This window comes from Columba livia, chromosome 4, assembly GCF_036013475.1.
Source record: "Columba livia isolate bColLiv1 breed racing homer chromosome 4, bColLiv1.pat.W.v2, whole genome shotgun sequence".
NCBI lineage: Eukaryota > Metazoa > Chordata > Aves > Columbiformes > Columbidae > Columba > Columba livia.
In genome coordinates this window covers 298,656-317,116 of record NC_088605.1, presented here as the reverse complement: position 1 = coordinate 317,116, position 18,461 = coordinate 298,656, and the positions used below count along the sequence as shown (strand labels likewise).

General features: G+C 69.6%; 1 protein-coding gene across 7 annotated transcripts; it reads right to left on the bottom strand.

Annotated features, from left to right (window-relative positions):
• Positions 1-237: 237 nt before the first annotated feature.
• On the bottom strand, positions 238-18,428 carry LOXL3 (lysyl oxidase like 3). 7 transcript variants are annotated; one of them, XM_065060050.1, is made up of 19 exons: positions 17,654-18,428; positions 17,462-17,538; positions 17,000-17,002; positions 10,865-11,177; positions 10,175-10,338; positions 9,247-9,458; positions 8,647-8,709; positions 7,205-7,264; positions 6,749-6,968; positions 6,244-6,424; positions 5,796-5,950; positions 4,996-5,169; positions 4,663-4,818; positions 4,299-4,461; positions 3,724-3,967; positions 3,003-3,118; positions 2,710-2,846; positions 1,297-1,408; positions 238-872 (listed from the first exon to the last, which is right to left on the bottom strand). In XM_065060050.1, exons 1-19 carry the CDS (start codon positions 18,411-18,413, stop codon positions 799-801), a joined length of 3,384 nt encoding a protein of 1,127 aa, XP_064916122.1. In that variant the 5' UTR covers positions 18,414-18,428; the 3' UTR covers positions 238-798. The 7 variants fall into 7 exon arrangements, with proteins under 7 accessions (XP_064916122.1, XP_064916116.1, XP_064916117.1 ...); XM_065060044.1 differs by lacking the exons at positions 4,663-4,818; positions 17,000-17,002 and having other exon boundaries at positions 10,865-11,179; positions 17,462-18,428; XM_065060045.1 differs by lacking the exons at positions 4,996-5,169; positions 17,000-17,002 and having other exon boundaries at positions 10,865-11,179; positions 17,462-18,428.
• Between the last annotated feature and the right edge of the window lie 33 nt (positions 18,429-18,461).

Genomic DNA, 18,461 nt, shown 5'->3' with positions numbered 1-18,461 from the left:
TGCCCAGATCCGAGCTCAGCGTCCCCTGGCGCAGCCTGAGGCCCGTGTTCTCCAGCCTGCCCTGGCAGGGGCCCGGCAGCGGGGCTGGCGTGCGGCTGGTCCTCGCCCAGCTGCTGCGCGGGCAGGGGGTGTTCGTGCTCCCCGGCGCTGCGGTGCGTGCAGCCAGCCCTGCGGTGTGAGCCGCGCTGTCCCCTGGTCCCGCCCGTGCCCTGTCCTGCCCAGAGAAGAGCCCGCAGGGAAACAGAACCGACAACTTTATGGAGAAAATAAAATTACAGCTAAGAGCTGGGCGTGGGGCCGCTGGTGCGCAGCCGGAGGGGACAGTGCTGCTGGGGCAGGGGCGGCCGCGCCGTCCCGGATCGGGGGGCTCCTGGGGCTCTGCGGGTCGGGCAGGGGGCGAGTCCCACGTGGGCCGCGTGTGTCCTGGCGCTGAGGGCAGAGCCCTGGGGGCCATGGGGTGAGAGGAACCGGGAGAACGGGGGAGCCGGAAGGGGGATGCAGTTGGGATGGCAGGGATGGGGACCAGAGCAGGACAGTGCGGGTAGGGCATAGGCCTGTCCCATGTTCCACAGCCCTGGGACGTGGGCACGGAGCCTCTGGCCAGCGGTCTGGTGGTGGCCCCAGGCCGGGAGGCGTGGGCGTGCGGCGCCTCCAGCACCAGCTCCGCAGTGGGAGCGGCTGCCGGCGACGTGAGCCCTGGGCAGCGCACGGCGGTGCCGGCCCGAGGCCTCCGCGCGGGCCCCGGCAGCTTCCTGGTCTGCGCGGTGAGGGAGGCGCCCGTCTCCGCAGGGCTGGGCCCTACAAAATCTGGTTGTTGAGCTGACCGGGGTACTGCTCAAACCGCTTGCTGGCCTCCTCGCTGAGCGCGTCGCCTGGGCGGGCACAGGGACAGAGCTGTCGGTGCGGCACTGCCCGGTGTGCCCTGCCGGCACCGCGCTGCCCGCCGTGTGCCCTGCCAATGCCGGCACTGCCCGGTGTGCCCTGCCGGCACCGCGCTGCCCGCCGTGTGCCCTGCCCGCCGTGTGCCCTGCCAATGCTGGCACTGCCCGCCGTGTGCCCCGCCCGCCGTGTGCCCTGCCAGTGCCAGCACTGCCCGCCATGTGCCCTGCCCACTGTGTGCCCTGCCAGTGCCGGCACTGCCACTGTGGCTGCCCCAGGACCCCAGCCGTGACCCCCACACCAGCCCCACCATCCCGCCCCACGCTCCCCAGCCCCACGGCTTCCTGCAGCCCGTCCCCTCCTGGGCAGCCCTGCCAGGACACCCCGTCCCTTCGCGCCACGTCCCAGGGCCATTACCGATGTGGCAGCTGTGGACCCAGATGCGATGTCCGTCGTACTTGCAGTTGCATTTCATGGCGTTGTTGGTGAAGTCGCTCTCTGCCACCTCAAAGTTGGGGTTGATCACGACCTGTGGGGCACCGACAGTGAGGGTGACAGTCCGCTGTCCGGCCATGCTGCAGCCCTGTACCCTGTCAGTTTGTCCTTCCCGTGGAGCTGCTGCTGCCCCAGCACCCCGGCCCAGCAGGACGCGGCCCCACTGTGTGGCTGCCACTGTGGTGGGGTGGCCCTGTCCCTGTGTCACGGTGCCCATGCACCCGCGAGCAGGGCTGCTCAGAGCAGGAAACCCAGCCGAGCAGTTCCCACAGGAGCCCCGCGGGAGCACACACCCCCAGCCCCACCGAGCCCTGACCTGCGCGAGCGCAGAGCTGGGGGGCGGCACAGAGCTGGGGGGCAGCGCAGAGCTGGGGGGCGGCACAGAGCTGGGGGGCGGCACAGAGCTGGGGGGCGGCACAGAGCTGGGGGGCAGCGCAGAGCTGGGGGGCAGCACAGAGCTGGGGGCGTCACAGAGCTGGGGGGCGGCACAGAGCTGGGGGGCAGCGCAGAGCTGGGGGCGTCACAGAGCTGGGGGGCGGCACAGAGCTGGGGGGCAGCGCAGAGCTGGGGGGCGGCGCAGAGCTGGGGGGCAGCACAGAGCTGGGGGGCAGCACAGAGCTGGGGGGCGGCACAGAGGTTGGGGACAGCGCAGAGCTGGGGGACAGCGCAGAGCTGGGGGGCAGCACAGAGCTGGGGGGCGGCACAGAGCTGGGGGGCGGCACAGAGCTGGGGGGCAGCGCAGAGCTGGGGGGCGGCGCAGAGCTGGGGGGCGGCGCAGAGCTGGGGGGCAGCACAGAGCTGGGGGCGTCACAGAGCTGGGGGGCAGCACAGAGCTGGGGGGCAGCACAGAGCTGGGGGGCGGCACAGAGCTGGGGGCGGCACAGAGCTGGGGGCGGCACAGAGCTGGGGGGCAGCACAGAGCTGGGGGGCGGCACAGAGGTTGGGGGCAGCACAGAGCTGGGGGGCGGCACAGAGCTGGGGGGCGGCACAGAGCTGGGGGGCAGCGCAGAGCTGGGGGGCAGCGCAGAGCTGGGGGACAGCGCAGAGCTGGGGGGCGGCGCAGAGCTGGGGGGCAGCACAGAGCTGGGGGGCAGCACAGAGCTGGGGGGCGGCACAGAGCTGGGGGGCAGCACAGAGCTGGGGGCGGCGCAGAGCTGGGGGGCAGCGCAGAGCTGGGGGGCGGCACAGAGCTGGGGGGCGGCACAGAGCTGGGGGGCAGCGCAGAGCTGGGGGGCGGCACAGAGGTTGGGGGGCAGGGGCTGGGGTTGGGGTGCACAGGGACGCTGCGGGGGTAGAGCTGGGCGGCAGGGGCTGGGGGCAGCTCGGCAGCAGCACCTGCAGGATGTAGTTGCCGGGCTTGACGTCGGTGATGTCGATCCACTGGCAGTCGATGTCGTGCCGGTACAGGTCCCAGCAGCCCACAGTGATGCCCTGCTCGCCGAAGTTGGCACACTCGTACCGCTTGGCCACGTCTGCAGGCAGGAGAGAGCGGCCCGCCCTGTTTCCGCTGCAGCGTGCGCAGCCCTGTGTCACCCCGGCCTGGCCACAGCCTGCAGGGTGACCAGGGACAGGCAGCCCGCAGTGGGGACACGGGCGGGGATGGTGCCACAAAGCGTCGATGCACCCACCTTCCTCGCACTCGGTGTCCTCGAGGCAGAAGCTGGCCTTGTGTCCCTCGGCCACCTTGGTGCCGTTGGGGGTCAGGATGTCGTAGTGGGTGAAGATGTCCATGCTGTGGTAGTGCCTGCGAGCGGGAGCCACAGCGCGTGGCTGCGCCAGTGCCCGGAGCCCGGGGAGCTCGGGGGGAGCTTGGAGGAGCCCCCCAGAGCGGATGGGGGACCCGTCCTGCTCTGCCTCAGGTCCCCTGTCACCCACCGAGCCCTGTGCCATTGGGAAAGGTCCCCACAGCCCCTGCTCTGAGGCCACAGTGCTGTGAGGTTGGGCAGAGCTCAGTCCTGCCCTGGGAGGGGACGCGGCTGTCCCAGCCCAATGGCCAAGGTGGGGGGGCTCAGCTGCCGGGCACAGCCCGCAGCCCCATCCCCAAACCCCCAGCCCGGCTCACCAGGGACAGCCCTGAGCCAGTGCAGCAAAACCGGGCCCTGGGGAGCAGCCGGCGCCTCGCTCAGCCGCTGTGCCACAGCCAGTGTCACCCTCACCCGGTGACATCCTCACCCAGCGTCACCCTCACCCGGTGACACCTGCATCTGGTGACACCCTCACCCCTCACCTGGCATGACCTTCACCCAGTGACACCCTTGCCCAGCCCACCACAGCAACACCAGCACCCTCTCCCCACCCTGAGCCCCAGCCCAGGCGTTCCCCTGTCCCTGTCCCTGTCCCTGCACACACCGGTGGCACTCGTGCCAGACCCAGGAGTGCCGGCCGGCCTTGGGTCGGAAGTCGGCGCGGCCGTTGTTGTGGATCTGCGAGGAGAAGCGCAGCAGGCGCCGGTGCCCGTAGGGCCAGTTGGCCGTGCGCGCCGAGCTGGAGAGGCAGTTCTCCTCGGCCGCGCAGTACAGCATGTGCAGCGGCCGGTCCTCGATGTACGCCGTCTCCTGCACCAGCGGCGCATGCAGCAGCAGGTCGGAGGCGGCTGCGGAGCAGAAGGCTGCTCAGGGACAGACGGACACCCCGCGGCTCGGCAGGGACGGGGCGAGTGCCCAGCACGGGCAGGGCTGACCAGCCGGGGGGACCCGTGCCCTCCCCATCGGCTGGGCACAGCCCGAGCCTGCAGCCCCGTCATCTGCAGCCCCGTCATCTGCAGCCCCAGTGCCCCAGCCCCAGTGCCGCAGCCCCATGGCTCACAGCCCCATGGCTCACAGCCCCTTTATCTGCAGCCCCTGCCCCCACAGACCCCACTGCGTGCAGCCCGTACTGCCCACAGCCCCCGTTTCCCGCAGCCCCCCAGTCCCGCTTCCGCTCACTCTCAGAGCAGATGACGCCGGCGGCGAAGCGCGTGCCCGTGTTCCTGCAGTTGACGCTGGTGCCGTGGTGCTGGCAGTGGCTCAGGGACATCTCGTGGCCAGCGCACTTCACCCCGCTCAGCACCATCTCCGTCACGTTGCTGGCATCCCAGTACCACGTCTCCTGGGGAGGGGCAGGTGGGCTGGGCTGGCTGCCATGGCTGCCCCACATCACAGCCCACCCCCCGGCACAGCCCTGCCCACGTACCCCAGCCGCCCCGCGTCCCGAGGGTCCCGTCCTGCCCCACACAGCCCCCCACTGATGGGGAAGCACTGGTGCCTGTGCTCGCCGGGGTGTCACCGGGGCCTCCCCGCCGGCACCTACCGTCACCGCATGCAGGGAGTAGCCCAGGCCAAGCTGGCGACAGGCCACCATGGCCTCCTTGGTGGTCCAGCCATCGCTGCACACCGTGCCCCACTTACTGCCTCGCTTCACCTCCACACGGCCCTCGAACGCCGTCCTCCCGCCGGCCAGGCGGATCTGCAGAAACCCTGGGGCCGTGAGCCAGCACCCCGCACCCCGCCGCGTCCCGGTCCCAGCCCCGTCCCGTCCCTGTCCCGGTCCCTGTCCCATCCACGTCCCTGTCCCTGTCCCTGTCCCTGCGGAGCAGAGCTGGTGGCGGCTCGCTGCCCTAACCAAGCTGGCGCTGGCACCTACTTGTAAGCCGTGGTTAGCGAAGCCCAGCCCCAGCTGGCGACAGGCCACCATGGCCTCCAGCGTGCCCCAGCCTTCGCCGCAGACCAGACCCCAGCGCGGCTGCTCCCCGTCCGCAGCCCCCACCGCCACCTCGACCCGCCCCTCGAAGCGGCTCCGGCCCCCGCTCAGCCGAATCTGCGGAGAGAGGCGGCAGCAGCACCATCGTCAGCTCACGCGAAGCCCCTGCGGGGCCGCGTCCCGAGGACGGTCCTGCCCAGCCCCATCCCGCAGCCGCGCAGCTTTGGTCGCTGACCAAAACTGCTGAGTTTGGGGCCAAGAAATCACTTGTGAGCTTGGGAATTGTCTCACCAAAGCAGGGAAAGCGGTTCATTTTGAAATGTCAGTCTCATTTCAGAAATGACACGTATGGGAGTGTTAAAAATGATTAAAAAGCCCAAAATGGATGAAATGACAGACCAGGGCAAACAGCACCACGTGGATCCATTTGCTCATTTCATCATCAGTAAAAAATCCCTCTTGGTTGGTCCATGGTGATTTTTTTCTGGTTGTGCCGCAGAGCTGGCACGGGCTGGCAGCAGGGAGAGCACCGGGAGCAGCCCCCCCGTCACCCCCCAGGGACCCCCAGAGCCCCACGGCCTCACATGGCACCCTGGGACTCAGCCCTGCAAGCCCCCGAGCTCCCAGGGCAGCCCCTGCCCCAGGCCACGCAGGACGCGTGGGGCGCGCTGGGGTGCAGAGGAGAGATTCGGGGCCCTCCCCACGCAGGCCCCGGGCCCCCCCCAGCTCCCCGTGCTGCGCACCAGGTTCTCGTAGCCCATGTAGGGGACGTTGCAGCGGACGGCCGCATCCTCCGTGTGCTTGCAGTCCTCCTGCGTGATGTTCTTGAAGGGGCAGCTCCACAGGGACTTCTCGGTGCCCAGGCACTGCACCTCGTTCATGTGGATGGGCCCCGTCCCTGCGGGGGACAGTGGGGCTCAGGACACAGGGCACGGGGACAGCCACAGCCAGCCTGTCCTCACGCTGCCGCGGCTCCCCAGCGCACACCAAGGGGCCCGGGCTCTCCTGGCCCCGCAGCTGCTGCCGCGGGCAGCACAGCTGAGCGCCTGCGGTCCCTGGGGATGCTCGGGGACACCCCACACCACGTGACCAGCAGTCAGGCACCCAAGGGGCACGCCCGGCCGTGGCCCCCAGCGCGGCACGGCCTCACGCGCAGCCCCAGGAGCCTGGTCCCACGCCCCAGCGCCTCACCTTGGCCCATGCGTGCGCCAGTGAGGGCCTCCTTGGCGCTGCCGAAGCCCAGCTCGCGGCACACCACGCTGGCCGACAGCAGGTTCCAGCGGTCGTCGCAGATCGTGCCCCACTCGCTGCTCTTGAGCACCTCGACGCGGCCCTCGCCCACCTTCGCGCCGCCCTTCAGCCGGAGCCGCGGCTGCGGGAAGCGGGGTCAGGGGTATGGACGGCATGGCATGGCACAGCACGGCACGGCACGGCGTGGTGTGGTGCTGAATGGCACAGCACGGCACAGTGTGGTGCTGAATGGCACAGCACAGCACAGCACGGCGTGTTGTGGCACAACATGTGCTCACAGATCGCTGGCTGTGGCTCCTGCTATGTGATGGGACACAACACTGTCCCCACCTCCTGCTCCAGGAGCTGGTCACCCAGGGATGTGCATACCCACCCTCAGGGACAGCGCGGGGGACAAGCCCCGCAGGGGGACAGGGGCAGCTGCGGGTCCCAACCCGGGGCTCACCTGGCCCTGCTGCTGCTGGCGCTGCTTCTTCTTGTGCCCGTTGCCGGTGGCAAAGAGGGGCCCGGGCACGCAGCTGACGACGGCTGGCGTGCCGGCGGCGCAGGCGGCCGAGGCATTGCCGCGGTAGAACTCGAAGCTGCACATGGAGAGGTGAACCTCCGTCCCCATGCAGGACACCGAGTGCAGGCGGTAGTTGAGCTGCTGCCGCTCCATGAAGAGCCTGCGAGGAGAGAGGAGCCTGAGGCACAGCGCACGGCCGGCAGCGCAGGTGCCAACGGCCACCCTGCCCGCGCCGCCTCCCCGTCCCTGCCCCTCGCGCTGTCCCGGGGAGGGACACGCGGTGCCGTGGGACGCCCATCCCTCGCCAGCTGCCTGCGCCATGTCCCGGGGACACGCACAGCCCTGGTGCGACTGAGCGGGGCTCCTGCCACTCAGGCTCTGCACCGAGCCATTTACCTCTTCTTGAACCCTACGTCCTCCCTGTGCTTTTGTTTAGGCTGAGATTTGTTGGCCAGCCTGGAAAACAGAAAACACCTGTCAAGGAGCTCAGAGCCTCAGGCTGTCACCTCGGCCAGCTGCAGTGGCACGGGGAGCACAGCCCCCCAGCTTTCATTGTGGACTGAAATGGGCACATCGGTCCCCCGGGGAGACTCATGCGTGTCCCCTCGGTGTCATACATAGGTGCAGCAGCATCATCTGCTGCCAGCAATGCAACACAACTGCCCTCCACAGCAATGATGCGGTTTCCTGCCCACATACCCCCAGGAAACTCTGCCGGATGCAGCGACATCCGTGCTGCCTTGTCACACAGCAGAAGATCAAACACCAGCGGCAATGGTTTGATCTGCCGGGTACCAGTGAGGTGTGCCCGTGTCCCTGTCCCGACACCAGACAACGTCACTGCCCGTGCTCCCGGGGCGCAGGACGCACAGCAAGCGCAGCACGAGCGAGCAGCGCAGGCAGGCATGGTCCCCGTGCCACAGGACACGGTGACGCTCGCTGCAGGGGCTGCGGGCCAGGGCAGCTCCCGGCCACGTGCTGGGGCCCAGGAGGCTGCTCAGGACCCAGCACACGTGGTGCAGGTTTGGTCCCAACACACCCAGATGCTTTGCTTCCCGCGGTGCGGGAGGATGCTGAGCCCGGCCTAAACCCCAGGGACCACAGAGAGTGAAGAGCTGAGAGCTGAGCACCCCAAAACAGGGCAGGGGACGGACACCCCCCAAGGGACAAGGCAAAACCAGGCCTGGTACCTGACCCTGCTGGCGGCGGTGGGTTGGTGTCAGCCCACACGGCCCCGCGAGACCCAGGACACAGCACGGGGCTGCCGGGGAGCCACAGCCCGGTTCTTCCCATCACCACAGGGAAGAGCACGAGAGAAAACAGACACAGCGCTCAGGACCAGACCTGCCGCTCCACGCCCAGCCCCAGCAGCCCCGCCGAGCCCGTGCTCCTGCGCCAGCCCGCCCGTGGGAACGCAGCGGCACGCAGCCTCTAGCGCTCCCCACCGCTGCTTTCTGCAGAGAGCAGCCCTTTCCGCAGCCGCCCTGCCCATCCTGCAGCTGACACAGCTCCGCGCCGAGGCCTCCTGGTCCCCGTGGGGCCACAGCACAGGACACCCTGCGCCCCGGGATCCTGCCCGCAGTGACCCCCGTGCCAGGACTCCTGCCCGTGCGCGGCGGCCCGGGAGGAAGGCTGTCTCTCATGGGGGACAGGGACCCTGGCGCGCACAGGCAGGTCCCACTGCGGTGGGTTCGTCCTGCCTGTCCAGCACAGCCCCAGCTTCAGTCTGCTCCATCCGGATCCATCTGCGCCAGGATCCGCTCTGATGGCCGCGACCGCAGGGCCGGACAGCCCGGTTCTGCCGAGGGCTCAGCAGACGGGGCGCCCCGGCCCCTTACCTGCTGCGCCTGCTGCCCGGCCTGGCGCTCCGGCCCTTCATCCTGGCCGCGCGTTTCAGCCGCCTGCGGAGCAATGCCCGCCTGCCCGGTCAGGGTGCGTGCGGTGCTGGGCACCGCGCTGGACACCACGCCGGGCACCACACCACGGACGGCGTGTCCGTGCCCACACCCCAGGCCCCTCATTCGGGCCACGGTGCTGCCGGAGCATCCCTGCCTGGCTCAGCCACAAACCTCCCCTGGCCCGGGAACCCCCACACTCCGGGCCGCAGGAAACGTGGGGGTCACCAGCACCGCCAGGAGCGGCAGCGCTGCCTCGAGGGGCCTCTGCAGTAGCACATGGAGCAGGTGGGGCACGGCCCCAGCCACGCCGTAGCCTCCTGGTTTGGTTAGCCAGTGGCCATACGGCCAGCTGGGGCTCGGACTGGCAAGCAGCAGGCAGGGGAGGGATGCTCGGGAGTCACAACACCCAACAGCATGATCCCCTGCTGTCCCCCAGCTCTGCCCCGCGTCCCTGGCACCGTCCCCAGCTCTGCCCCGGCCCTGCGCCCCAGCTCTGCTCTGACACCCCAGCCCCACGGGCTCCCTGCCGGCCCCACTCACTTGTAGAAGTTTCTGTTGACCTTCTTCTCCGCGGGGAAGCCCATCATGCCGCAGACGACGCGGCTGTTGCGGCTGTCCCAGCCCTGGTCGCAGATCTGCGCCCAGCCGTCCTTGTAGCGCACCTCCACGATGCCCTCGGTCACAGGCAGCTGCCTGCGGGCGCTGGACACCACGGGCCGCAGCCGGACCTCCTCCACGTGGCTCTGCTCTGTCTGCGGGCACAGCGCAGCCCAGGCTCGCGTGGCACCCGCGGCTGGGCTGCCCCACGCCTGGGCTGCCCCACGCCTGGACTGCCCCACGCCTGGACTGCCCCACGCCTGGACTGCCCCACGCCTGGGCTGCCCCACGCCTGGACTGCCCCACGCCTGGACTGCCCCACGCCTGGACTGCCCCACGCCTGCGCTGCCCCACGCCTGGGCTGCCCCACGCCTGCGCTGCCCCACGCCTGGACTGCCCCACGCCTGGGCTGCCCCACGCCTGCGCTGCCCCACGCCTGGGCTGCCCCACGCCTGGACTGCCCCACGCCTGCGCTGCCCCACGCCTGGGCTGCCCCACGCCTGGACTGCCCCACGCCTGGACTGCCCCACGCCTGGGCTGCCCCACGCCTGGGCTGCCCCACGCCTGCGCTGCCCCACGCCTGGACTGCCCCACGCCTGGGCTGCCCCACGCCTGGACTGCCCCACGCCTGGACTGCCCCACGCCTGCGCTGCCCCACACCTGGGCTGCCCCACGCCTGGGCTGCCCCACGCCTGCGCTGCCCCACGCCTGGGCTGCCCCACGCCTGCGCTGCCCCACGCCTGGACTGCCCCACGCCTGGGCTGCCCCACGCCTGGGCTGCCCCACGCCTGTGCTGCTCCATGGCTGGGCTGCCCCATGGCATGTCTTCTGGCAGCTGGCACTGTGGGACCCTGGCCAGCAGCTTGCTCACCTCGATGACGTTGGAGTCCTTGAAGCCTGGGATGCGCTCGTCCTTGCAGATGATGCCCGCATCTTCCTCATGGCTGCAGTCGCTGTTCCCCCAGCCCCGGTGTTTACAATCCCCGACGCTCTTCTCACCTCCAGCGCAGTTCAGGTTGTCCAGCCAGATTCGCCCTGCCAGACACCAGGGCCGTGGTGAGAGGTGCCAAGCCCAGGCACAGGGACAGGGGGTGCCCATGGGGCACAGCCGGGGACCACACCGTGCGCAGCAAGAGTGCGGGTGCTGGGCTGGGGGCAGCCCTTCCGCGGCACAAAGCTGGGGCTGGTGAAACACCAGAGCCCCGAGCAGAGACCTGCAGGTGGGGAGCTCCCACCTCCCCACAGGGCTGCTCTGCCAGGCACGAACCCCACACAGCGTGCGCCCCGGGGTCTGTGCAGCGCCTCAGCTGCAGCACCTGTGGCACCTCTGCAGCCCTCCCACCACCACCACCCACCATGCACGCAAACCCACCGTGGCACACACCCGTGCACGCAAACCCGCCGTGACACACGCACACAATCCCCCCATGGCACACACCCGTGCACACAAACCCTCCATGGCGCACACACATGCATGCAAACCCACCATGGCACATGCACCGCCCCCGGCAGTGTGCCAATGTGCAGCCACAGCCAGGCTGCGCCCACCGCCCCCTCTTACCAACGCCTGTGCCGTACTTGGCGCTGTGGGCCCAGCCGGTGGCAGCCACGAAGCCGAGGTGCCGGCACAGCACGTGCGCGTTGGCCAGCGTGAAGTCGTCATCACAGATGGTGCCCCACTCGTCGTTGTAGAAGACCTCGACACGGCCCTCGTTGTGCTTGCGTGGGTACCCGGCCAGGCGGAACTTGAGCGGGGGCGCGGGGCTGCGCGTGGGGCCCGGGGGGGTGGGCTGGGCGGCGCAGAGCCACATGCCGCTCAGCAGCACCAGCAGCTCCCGACCTGCCCACGTGCCGCAGCTCCCCATGGCAGCCGGCTCTGCAAGGGCACAAAGGGTCGGGGTACGCGGGGCGGACGCGCTGTGCAAAACACTGGCTCCCTCGATCCAGGCCCATGCTGGTTAAACTCCTGCTCGCTCGCAGCTCTGCCCTGTGCCCCCACCCAGCCCTGCACCCCCGGCTGCCATGGGCCAGGGCTCGCCTGGTGCCCCCCGGCACCTCGCGCCCTCTGCCAGCAGCCGCCATGACATCCCCCCGCACCGCGGGGCTGCAGCTCCTGCGCCACCGGGCAGTGCGGGCGGCCGGGCCGAGGGGCGCGTGTCGCCCCGGAGAGGCAGCTGGAGCAGAGGGAGACCGGCTGCCGGGGCAGCGGGAGCTGGAGCAGGGGAAGCCCAGCTGGGCGCCGAATCCACCAGAACCTGACCACCAGGAGCCACGCGAGGGCTGCCGGCAGTGAGGGGCTGCCAGCCCACGCTCCTGCCCGCTGCCAGGAGCCAGGCGGCTCGAGCCCTTCACATTCCTCCCTGTGCAGCTCCTCTCCAGCCCTGCAACGACATCTGCGGCTCCCTGAATGCCTGAGGGAGATGCGGTACTTCTGCACCAGTCCCCTGTGTGACCCGCCTGCCCCTGCACTGTTCCCATGCAACCCCACGGGTGCTGCGGCAGCCCAGGAACAGCCCCGCTGCAGGCCCCCCCAGCACCGGTGCCCAGCCTGCCCTTCGCCACCGCAGCCTCAGCTCGCCCGTCAGCCGGTCCCCTCCGCGGTGGGAGACAGACCCTGCGATGGGCCAGCAGGGGCATGTCCGCACCCCCACCCCGAGAGCAGACCCTGCACTCACACGCAGGTCCTGCTGCCCTGTCGCAGCCCGGGGCACGGGGGACACGGCGGTGCTGATGGGGACGGCAGCCCCGGGTGCTGGCCCTGGCCCCGGGCTCCCCGCGCCCCAGCCGCCGGCGCTGGCACCGCGCAGGCAAAACAAGGCCCAGCAGGAAGCGTTTGTGGGCAGGCAGCGGGGAAACACTCTGCTGAGCCTTTTAATCAGCCTGTGATGGCGGGGGGCGCCACGGGCCACCCAGCCCCTGGGCTCGCGGGGCAGGACACGCTGCTCTGTCTGGAGGGCAGCAAAGGGATGAGTTCACATCTCTCAGCAGTCACAAACCACTTCTCCTGCCCCTCCGCCACCGAGGGGACACCTCCCTGCCCAAACGAAGCACTATCAAAGCTTGGGCCCTCTGGCGCTAATGGTAACACAGTTTGGGAGAGCGTGAGAGCTGCAAGCACCAGAGCACCAAAGCTTCGCCAGCAACGTTGTCCCTGCTGATGCGGCCGGCCGGCTCGGGCTGTTGGCAGCGGGGTCCGTACAACACCAAAGGACAGCGGCACAATTAACGCCAGTCCCCAGAGCTCTGCACAAACAGCCCGTGTCAGAAAGCTGGTGTGACCTTTTATGAGATCACAGGTTTGCTTAATTGGAGGAACTGTGTTGATAAAACAGGCTGAGACTGCAAGGCATTCGATTCATCTTGCACCACCTTTTAATGAATAATTAGCACTCAAAAAATCAGTGCACCTTCTGCTAAGTGGATTAAAACTGGTCACCTGCTGGAAATAAAATGTGGCTACCACAGGGAAGTCACCATTCGGTGGGCTTTCTGGTGAGGATCACAGGCCTTTCCGAGCAAAACCCCGTCTGGAGGAGGAAAAACGTCTGCAGCCAGCAGCGGGGCAGCACGCTGGGCCAGACGGACGCGTGAAATGGCATCACGCAGCCCATGTCCCTCACCACCAGGGAAATTTAGGCACGCACATTGAGGAACAAAGCATACAGGACCAGAGATCAGAACACGGCACCAGAGAAACTGCTCAGGTATTGCGTGGCAAAGCACCATGTCGGCAGTGAGCCCCGCAGCGCGACCGGTCTGCATCACCAACACCACCGCTCGGCCTGACGCGAGGTCTCAGCCCCAGTCCTGCAGCGACGTGGGGCAGCGCCACACGTGCCCGTGGTCCCACAGCCCACGCGTGTCTGCAGTCCCACAGCCCACGCGTGTCTGCTGTCCCACATCCCACACGTGTCTGCAGTCCCACAGCCCACGCGTGTCTGCTGTCCCACATCCCACGCGTGTCTGCAGTCCCACAGCCCACTCGTGTCTGCAGTCCCACAGCCCACGCGTGTCTGCTGTCCCACAGCCCACGCGTGTCTGCAGTCCCACAGCCCACGCGTGTCTGCAGTCCCACAGCCCACGCGTGTCTGCTGTCCCACAGCCCCAGCCGAGCTCCTGGCCCCGTGGCCAGCACCGGTGCAGCCAGAAGAGCCGCTGCGGGGGCAGCAGCCCCGTCCTGGCGCCGCGGCGGTGGGAGAGGGCGCGGGCCCCAGCCCCTACCGCAGCGGCCGGAGTGCCTGGGACGGGGCAGCCATGTCCCGCCTGCCCCGCTCTGCCACTCGCAGCTCAGCCACCGCAGCCTCAGCATTGAAAAGACCACTGTGGATTTCTCTTCCTCACAGTCCTGCAGTTGCTTCTGAACGTGCCCAAACTGATGCCACCCCGTTCTGTGTTAAGCCCAGCTTGCTGGCACTCTTGTCGCAGGTCACGGCGTTCCTGCGTCCAGGCTCCAGTGTCCCTCATCCCCCTGCGCTTCCTCTGCCCGTCCTCAGCTCCTGCCACTCACCCCCGAATTTCCCAGCGCACCACCAGCAGCCCTCCCACACGCAGCCCGGCACAGCCGGCGGGCTGGCAGCACCGCTCCCCGGGACGCAGCGTGAGCCGCTTCCCTGTTCCCGTGCGACCTCCCTCTCGGAACATGCTCCGAGTCCTTGTGCCAGGCAGGTCAGGCTAACAGGGCTCTCATTGTCTAGATCACTTTTTCCACCTTCTGAAACGCAAGCAGCACATTTGCTCTTCCCCAGCCGTGTAAGGCTGCCTGACTTCCCCACGCTGCCGTGGGTCCCGTCTGCGGCACCAGCCTGGCAGGGCCGGCCCTGCCCCACGGCTTTGCAGGTCGGCGATGGGGCCGACCCTGTGCAGCATCTCCCGCTGCCAGCCTGGGGCCCCGTCCCTCGGGCTGGCCAGCCCTGACGCCGCCTGACGGCACCGGCTCACGGCACTGCGGTCCTGGCACAGCCAGGCGGCACAAGATCTGTGCATGGGCTGGGGCTCCGGCTGGCACAGACGAGTGCGGGGGGTCCCTCTGCCTTGGAGGGGCTGGTCAACCAGCACAGGTCCCACGAGAGATTTCTCTGTCTGGGGAAGGCGCACGCCTCTACCCAGCCGCTGCGGGCTGTTCTGAGTGCGAGGGTCCCACATGGTGACGGCTCCCAGCCCATCAGCACGTGGGACACTCGGTGCCACCGGCAGCGCAGTGGGAGGACACGAGCGCTGGTGCTTCCAGAGGAACCTGCAGGAGCCACACACGTGCCCTGGAGAGGGCACGGGGCAGAGGTACAGACAGCCTGGGGACAGCCCGCACCTGCGGGAGGGGCAGGGACCAGGAACCACCTGGGATGGGGACGGGATGTCCAGGCACGTCCCCTGGCTGCTGCCACCGCACGCCTCGGCCAGGAGCTGGGCACGGTCCTGCCCGCCCCAGCGTGCGGCAGCCAGGGACAGTCTCCTCCAGTCCGGGACTCCTGCCGGAGCCACTGGCCTGTGCCGTGCCGTGCCGAATGTGTTTGCCGCGGTGCATGAGCAGGCTCGGACACAGCAGCGCTTGGGCTGCAAGAGGAAAGGGCCCGGGAGGACGGGCTGGCCCGGCCGAGCGCTGGGCGTGGGAGCCGGAGAGCATCCCAGGGCCTTGCCGCTGCCCACGAAACCTCAGGAATGTCCCAGCCGGGCACGTGCGGGGCCCTGAGCCACCTCCGGCTGGGGACACAGCTGGCGCTGGCAGCAGGCGGCTGAGCGCCCCGCGGGGCTGGAACCCTGCGGCACCCCGGCCCAGCCCCGCGCGGCCCCAGCGCAGGGACCCTTCAGCGCAGCCCGGAGCGGGAGCCACAGAATCGCTCGCCCTGCTCCCGCACAGCCCCACCTCTCTGCCGGTCCCAGCAGTGACGGCGGCTCCTGCGGCCCCCAGGACACCCTCCCGGAGAGCTCAGTGCTGACAAGGGGTGTCCAGAGCCCAGGGGTGCTGCTGGCTCTCCAGGGCTGCTCCAATCTGATGCGGCATTCGGCCCCCATCAGGCACTCAGAGGGACATTAGCCCATCCCAGCAAAACCCGGGAGAACAGCGAACAGCCCTTGGGAAGGGGCAGCTCCTGATGAACGAGCCCTGACGAGCTGACACGTTTGCGTGTTCGAGCCGCCAAGCCAGGGCATCCCTGTGGCACGGGGACGACGGCCCAGGCCACAGCAGCGGGGAAGGGCCCAGCCGCGGAACACGCGCTCTCAGCAGCAGCCGGGGACACACGGACATGGAGCAACCCAGGCACCGACAACTGGAAGGACTCAGAGAAGAGCAGCACAAGTGAGCAAAGACCTGGGAAACCCGCCAGCACAAGGAGGAAGAAGATCCCTCTGTTTATCCTTCCTTGGGAAGGTTAAGGGGTGATACAGTCGCACTCTGCAGAGACCCATGCCAGGACATCCCTGAGAGTGCGGGGTCACGTCCCCAGAGCTCAGGGCAGCAGAAGGTCTGGTGGGTCCCATGGCTTCAGGCGCTGGCTCCATCCCTCCCGTTCTCCCCAGAGCCCCAGCGCACACGGCCCAGCGCTGCCCTTGCGCAATCCCGGCTGCGTGGACAGGCCGCTCCACTCTCCCGCTTCCCGGCAGCCACGAGCTGGGACTGCACGAGCTGGGGGAGCCCCAGCACCCCAGCCCGCTTGGGCCGGGACCAGCTCCTGCCTGCAGGGACGCGATGGGGTCGGAGCTCTGGGTGAGCACAGCCAAGGGCTGGAGGGCAGCAGAGGCTCCGCAGCTGAACTGGGCTCCGCAGCACAGCCCAGGGCCACCGCAGGAGCCTGGCCACCCTGGCAGGCTTGGTGACAGCTCCCAATGCCATCCACCTCCGTCGGGCTGGGAGCTCGCTGCCCAGAAGGCAGGGTGCCTGTGCACACTGTTCTGCTGCGTGTCCCCACGCCCGGCAGTGACACGGACACTGCTGTGACCGCACAGCCCGGCTCCCAGGGCTGGCAGGGTGTCAGCTGCAGCAGAGCACTGAGTGCTTTGCTGGGGCTTCTGACTCTGTGTCCATCCCCATTGGGCTACCTGCTGTCCCCTTGTCCTGCTGTCCCCTTCTAAGCCCAGGCAGGTCACAGTGCAGCACTTTGCAGCTCCTAAGAGCACCCGGTTTCCCCAGGACACGGCAGGGCCCTCAGCCCTGGGGGGTTTGCCTGCTCTGCTCTGGGCTCCCCTGGGCCCTGGAGGGGCAGCCCTGCGAGGAACCAGCTGCAGCGGGAGGGAAAGACCCTGGAGGAATGTGCAGATGCTGCGGCCACCAGCCACATAGTCCCGACAGCCCAGACAGGCTGAGGGGCAGGCGGTGGGTCTGGGGGGCCCAGGCACCCCGGAGCAGAGACACAGCCTGCTCGGAGCAACTGGGAGCTGCTCAGCTGCCTGCACGCAGCTCTGGAGAGCAGCTGGGAAGATGCAGGGCCAGCAGCAAAGAGAGAACGCACCCCTGGCTCTCACACCGCACGGCCCTTCATCGCCGCCCTCTTCCAAGGGCTAAAGCAAATTCCGTCTTCATGGAAATCCTGAATCTCCACCAGCCTTTGTAAACCACAGCTCAGCAAACAAGCGTCCTGCAGCCAGTGCACCGGATGCTCAGGGATACGGAGTGGGTACACAGCCCCGACACGGCACCCACAAACCTGCCAGCTCTGCTGGGCACCCCTTCCATCGAGCACGTGAGCACCGTGCTGCCCACACCCTGTCACCCTGTCACGCCGGGACAGGCGGCACAGCCGGCAGCACCACACAACCGCCCATCACCACGCGACGCCAGCGTCCCGCAGCCAGCACCCCCGGCAGCCGCGGCCCGCGCCGCCAGCGCCCCACAGACACGGCGCAGTCGCCCTGACAAACAGGGCTTTGGGGCAGCGACACCGCGCCCCCCGCGCGCCCGCACGGCCCCGCAGCCCGGCCCGTGAGACCCCCGAGCCAGGTCCCGCTCCGCGCCCGCCCCGCGGCGCCGGCAGCCCCGCCACGGCCCCCCCGCCCCACGGCCAACCCACCCGCACCCCGGCCTGTCCCCGCACGTGTCCCCACACGGCCCGTCGGGCTCCGCGGGTGCCGGGCACGGCTCGGCTCCCCCAGCCCCGCCGCCCCGGGACGGTGCCGCGGTCTCCCCGACGCCGGTCCCGTCCCGCTCCATTGCCCGGGCCGGTACCTCTCGTCCCCGCGGGCTGCGCGGCTCCGGTAGCGCCGAGCGAGAGCGTCCAGCCGAGTGTCGGCGGGGCCGAGCCGGGCCCAGCCGAGCCGAGCCGAGCCGGGCCGAACCAAGCCGGGCCGAGTGCAGGCGAGGCGAGTCGAGCCGTGTGGAGCCGAGCCGTGCGGAGCGGAGCGGAGCCGAGCCGAGCCGAGCCGAGCCGAGCCGTGCCGCCCCTCTCCGCCCCGGCCCGCCCCGCGCCGTGCCCGAGTGTCAGGGGCCGCCCCGCTGCCCCAGCCCGCGCCGAGCGGCCCGGCCCCGCAGCCGGTACGGGGAGGACGGGCACCGCGCCCCCCGCCCACCGCCCCGGGATGGGCCGATCCCCCCAGGGCCCCCGCCCCGTCCGGAGTGCGCTCCAGGGCCGGCACCGGCCCCCCGGGACGAAGGCGCGGAGCCGCCCCGCGGCTCTGGGGCCCGCGGGGGGGCACTGCCCGCTGCGGGGAGACACTGCCTGCTGCGGGGGGGCAGCCCCGGGCCTTCCTCCGGACAGCCCAGCGCTCGCCGCCCGACCGCGGAGGGTCCCCGAGCATCGCTCCCGCCGGCGTGGCCATGGCAATGGGACCCGGCAGCCCGGGAGCGCCGAGCTCCACGTCCAGCTCGGGTGACCCCCGGCAGCCCCGGGACAAGGACGGGGCTGCTGCTGCCCTGCAGGGCAGCTCTCCAGGCACAGCGAGCCAGGGACAAGGGCAGGGCTGCCGGAGTCCCCCTGCTCCTGAGCTCTTGGCCGGCCCTGCCCCAGCCTCCTCCTCACCGCCCGGGCCCGAGGCAGACAGCTCTGGAGGGCACGGAAACCTCCAGCGACAGTTTGCTCCTTACACCCCTTCCATCCCAGGGCTGCAGCAGCATGGCTGGACAGACATCCCCTCCCTGGCCACCCTGCCTGTTCTGGAAGCGCAGCAGCCCCCAGGCCCATGAGGCAGCTGTGACTGCAGGGAATGCCCAGGCCGAGCGGTCCCCTCCC